Source organism: Alligator sinensis, unplaced genomic scaffold, assembly GCF_000455745.1.
Source record: "Alligator sinensis unplaced genomic scaffold, ASM45574v1 scaffold135_2, whole genome shotgun sequence".
Classification (NCBI taxonomy): domain Eukaryota; kingdom Metazoa; phylum Chordata; order Crocodylia; family Alligatoridae; genus Alligator; species Alligator sinensis.
In genome coordinates this window covers 1,015,486-1,020,565 of record NW_005842067.1, presented here as the reverse complement: position 1 = coordinate 1,020,565, position 5,080 = coordinate 1,015,486, and the positions used below count along the sequence as shown (strand labels likewise).

The following is a 5,080-nucleotide window of genomic DNA, read 5'->3' as shown; positions in this document are numbered from 1 at the left end:
AGGTCGCAGGTCCAGCGGGCGGCGCCATGGGATTACCTGCCCTGGAGTTCAGCGACTGCTGCCTGGACAGCCCGCAGTTCCGAGACACGCTCAAGTCCCACGAGGCCGAGCTGGACAAGACCAACAAGTTCATCAAGGAGCTGCTCAAGGACGGGAAGACGCTCATTGCGGCGCTCAAGAGTAAGGGGCTGGCGGGGCGGGGCGGGGGCTGCACCTGGCCTGGGGCCCTGCCAGGTCTCCGGCAGCCCACCCTGAGCCAGGCCTGGGGGTTTCGTGGCCGGGCGAGGTGCCTGTGGGGGGCAGCTGCAGGTGAGCCGCCCGCCCCCTGGCCCGTCCAGGAGGGGGCCGTGCTGGTCCTCGCCGGCCCTGCGCTTCGGCCGGGTCAGGGGGACGGGGACGGCGCGGGCGCGCAGGTCGCCTGCTCCTTGAAAGGGACGCTTATCTTCCCGCCCAGCTCTGGCAGGGCGCTGCGCGGTCGGTCGCTCCCCCCCAAATGTCTCCGCTCGTGCTGGAGTGGGGGAGGGAAAGCTTTGCCTCTAGAAATATATATTTTTTCCAGGCAGGCGATTTAAGCAAACGGATGCGGAGAATCGTGAACGCGGCTCTTCTAGTTCCGACTTCTCTGGCAGGGTGAAAAATTGCTCTGAGGGGCAGGTCCAGCATTGGACCGTGTCCTTCTCGCCCCAGAAGCGTGTTGCGCGGTGTGGCTCTGTGACCCTTTATCTTTGGGCTGGATGCCATCCACCCGTTGTTCGCAGGACCTAGTTCTCTGCGCGGATATTGCATGCATTTTGCAACGTTGCTAGTTGCGTTCTGCTACTTGCAGTGGGACCTTGCTTGCATGCCTGAGAGTTGGCTAGAAATAGCTTTTCCTTCAGTCTAGCAGGGCGAGAGCGCTCTGAGCACATCACTTGTTTTTTGTTTTGCCTGTGACCTAGTGCTGAATAGATGCATCCTCCATAGGTGCTTCTTACCTCCTGAAAAGGAGTCGGTGGTGCTGCTCTTCCATCTGTATGTTTGAGAGACGCGTGTACAGATAGTTCCCCTAACGTGTGCAAAATGCCAAACCTGTTACCTGTGTGCCTTTTGACACCTGTTTTGAAGGGCAGAGCCTTGCTGCACTGTCTGCCTGCAAAGCATTATCAGCTTTGTACGTGTGTTTTTAAATTCAACCAAATATTTATTTGAAATAACAAACCCTGTTCTGAAGTGTGGATTCAGTAGGGAAGGAGGCTGGTAATGCTGCTGCCCCGTGTGCTGCAGGTAGCTGCTAGACGAGCCTTCTATGTATAAAGGCAAGGACTCTTGTAGGTGATATCTTTTATTGGACTAATTGCATGGTTGGAATAGATCTAGACTATTTGTACAGTTAGTGTCATTCACCTTGGACCTGCCCTGTAGCTTCCTTGCTGGCTCAGTCTTCACATTTCATTGTTGTACTCCTGCAGCCAGCTTATACGAAGTGAAGCGGGGGATTTTTACTAAGGTCTGTCTTTGAAAATTGGGTTTTTTGGGTTAAGACAACTAAATATTCTTGGCTCTTATTTGCCTTTCTCCGTTACAAAATAAGGGAACCAAACCTGGACATTCCAGCTGGCTCACTTTTTCTCTCCATGCTGGAAATGGGTCAGTTGTCCACCTTACAATACACAACGCTACCAGCTCAGGGAACATTGTATTTTGATCTTAGCTCCCCCACTCCCCCTCTACTCTGCCCTATCCCATTCTGATCAGATCACATCATTGCTTAGTTTTGCTTGTATAGCTGGGACCAAACTTTGGTGCACTTGTTTTGCTGAGACCCGTTGCATCGCTGGGTTGGTGACATAGCTAGAATAGGGTTGGAGCTTAGCTATGCAGGCAGGACTAAACTCTGTTAGACTATGGACCTGGAGAGGCCATTTTCTTTATGTAACTTCTCTGATAAAGTAGCTTTTGTTTTCTAGAAGTAGCTTTTGTTTTCTACTCTAGAATGGCCTAAACTATGGATATTTTCACTGGTTGACTTGAGTCTTCTTTCATGTTTTTTAAGCACACTGCTGAGATTTTGTAATCTAAATGGTATTCCTTTACTTCTGTTTTTTGGATTAGACTTTGCTCCTGTTTCCTCTTTTCCCCCTCCATCCCCACAATTGGGATGAAGCTTTCCATATCCATCCCTCATGGCTGTGTTTCCTGTAGGATGTATTAGTATGTGTTTCAATGATGCTGTCATCTTGCATCTTGACACTGCCACATGGTATCCTGCCTGCTCCATGGGCTATTTTGGAATGGGATCACCCATTCCAGTAGGACAGGTGACATTCCTGTTCATTGCTTGTGCGTGCTGGTTTGTCACTGAAGGGTTCTTCATAAGTGAGCTGCAGCTGTTGGGGTTTATTTCTGTTCTTTCTTTCCTTCGGGTCAAATTCTGAGCTACAAATGTTCAGTTCCTTTATGCTTGAAATCTTACCCTAGAGGTTCTGTGTTTCAGGCACTGCATCCACAGCATGAGTTTCACGTCTTAAAGTATCTGGACAATGTTTATTCTTTAGGGCTGAGATCCGATGTCTTAAAGTGCCATGTTTGTCTCTGTATATGTAATAGAGCATTTTCCTGCTTGACACAAGCAGTCTATTTGGGGGGGTGTTCTCCAAGCCAGTATATTCTAGTGCAGTCAAATAGTGGAATAGAGAAGATTGTAGTTTTACACTTTGCTGGATTAATCAAACTGCAGTTCCAGTGAGTCTGTTAACAAAGACTGGCTGACCAAGGAATACTTGCACTTTCATTTTCAGGATCATGCTGAGACACAAATATTTTGTTACAGTGAATTAATATGATTTTTTTTTTTTGTGTTTTTGCATTTCTCCAGTGGTGTGTACACTCATGGGCTTCTCCAGGATGTGGCACTTGGCTTTGCTTGTTCTTAGCTTGTAATCCTTGGCATCCTTGTTGAAATCGGTTGTGATCATTCCAGTCCACTAGCAACAAAGCCCAGCTACATGCCTACACAGTGATAAGAAGACTTTGCAACTGTATCTGAATTGTGGCAGGAAGATAATGCCAACAATATTTCTGTAGATAAGAATGTTTTATGACTGAATTGCTTTCTAGCTGTGGCTCAATAAATGCCTTGGATGACATCTTAGTTCCATTGAAATGTTTGGAAGTTCATGCCATGGGCTTCAGTGAGGCCAGGATTTCATCTCTACATTGGGCAAGAGTATGACTAAACACTTTTTGCGATTGATTCATCATCTATGGAAGTTGGTGAGAGTGTATTGACTTCACTAGATTTTGGATCAGAGCCTATGTGACTAACTGCATTTAATAGCATCATGCTAGTAGGTATATTGTGTGTATGTATGCACGTGTGCTAATAGGTTGGAACAATTGCATAGCTACTGAATATTGAATTCTTCAAAGGCCTTGCCTGTAAAATGCCTCCCCTGGCATGCTTCCAAATAAAGATTGGGGTTGTGCTATCTGCTGGAGACCTGAGATCATTCTGAAGTGGGTTACAGTGAAAGACTTTCCCTATGCCTGAAGAAGGGTGTTTGTGCCCAAAAGCTTGCAAAGAACAATTTTCCCAACTATTTAGTTGGTCTTATTAAAAGATATCACATTTACCCAAAGAATCTTGTGTCTCAATTAAACATGCATTTGGTGTCAACTTTACAAAATGAGGATTTAGGAAAAGTAGGAGCTCTCACAGAATGGCAGGGTCATTCTCCCAGAGGTTGGATGGGTAGCAGTTCCAGTTTGCACACTTTCTCCTTGCGTCTCTTCTTTTCTGCTACTTTGAAGTGATAGCTCCTCAAGTGGCTTAAATTACTTACACCAAGGTAATCGGAAGATGAGGCTAAGTCAGTGGAGTAACACTAGGGAAATTTAGAGTCAATCTGTTGTGATGGAGAATAGAATATGGCTCCTAGCTTTTTCCATAAGGGTTATAGCACTATAGCCACATCTTTTATGATGATTTAACTTGCATCTACCATTTTGGCCTATGTTAAGCACAGGGATTTTGTAACCTTCCAAGGTAGGTTACATTGGCTATTGTTAACCTATGACCCCATTTGTTCAGGTCAGCACAAGTAAAAATTTTTTCCAAGTGAAAAATCCAATGGCTTCACTAGTTCCTGGCATTCAGCATGAGCCGGCATTTTGAGGTCATGTAATTACTTGTCTATAACCTGCCACTAAAGCACCGTGTGGAAATCCTGCATCAGGAGAGGTATTTGGCAGAACCATTGGGGTGGTCTTAGTAGAACTTGCTGTCGATGGTGTCTGTTAGTGTTTCACCCTTATTACAATACACTTTTTCTGTAAGATATAAATACAAGCTAGATTCTTTTGTCATATAACTTATTCTAAATGTGATGTTTCCTTTTTGTTGGCTGAGGGCTCGGTTGGAGGCCTGCAGAAATATATCTGCCCCAGCATCATCTCTTGCACGCTCTTGCGCTCTCCCCATAGGTCTGTGTCTTGTTCTGTTTACTTTTCCTTTTGTCACCTGCTGCTGAGTCGAGCGATGATGAGCTGTGAAGCAGACCGGGATGACAACAGCAGTAAACCTTGGCTAGGGGGCAGGGTATAGCGCTGTGCTAGTTAAATAAGAGGCTGAGGGGTGTTAGTATGAGATCCTGTGGCATAAAATGCTTGGTGACTGAGCTTGAGTGATGTACTGTGCTTTTTTACATGGCAGGTATCTCTGACAGCAGGAGTGGTATAAGTAGCTGCAGAAGGGGGGTGGTGGTGGGTGGGTGATCCAGACGATTGCTATGAAAGGGTTGCATTCAGCTGGCAGCTCTGCTGTAACTGCCTGGAATCATTTAGCCCCAAGTATGAGCCCTGTTAAATGGCTCTATATATAGGCCACAAGGTAGCCCTTGGCAAGAGCTCTCTCCTACTCTGTTTGGGTTTTTTTTTCTAGGTTAGTCTCATCATGCAGCCCACTCTGCTTGTTGAAATGAACACTGTCAAGCACTCTGTATTGGGAAAGATTGACCTGGTCTAAACAGATACAAGTCATATCCTCCAAATCCAGATTCTTGAAAATTTTTCTCTCCTGGTTTCTTTCACCAGCTCTCCTGGG

General features: G+C 46.1%; 1 protein-coding gene across 8 annotated transcripts in view; it reads left to right on the top strand.

The window, feature by feature from the left end:
* Positions 1 to 26: 26 nt before the first annotated feature.
* ARHGAP26 (Rho GTPase activating protein 26) overlaps positions 27 to 5,080 on the top strand; it is a 332,594-nt gene continuing 327,540 nt past the window's right edge. For all 8 annotated transcript variants that reach the window (XR_003094019.1, XR_003094020.1, XR_003094017.1 and 5 more), the window contains exon 1: positions 27 to 180. Coding sequence is in view for 3 of the 8 variants with exons in the window: in XM_025204032.1 (XP_025059817.1) it covers positions 27 to 180 (154 nt within the window). In the remaining 5 variants the exon portion in view is untranslated. The remainder of the gene's footprint in view (positions 181 to 5,080) is intronic.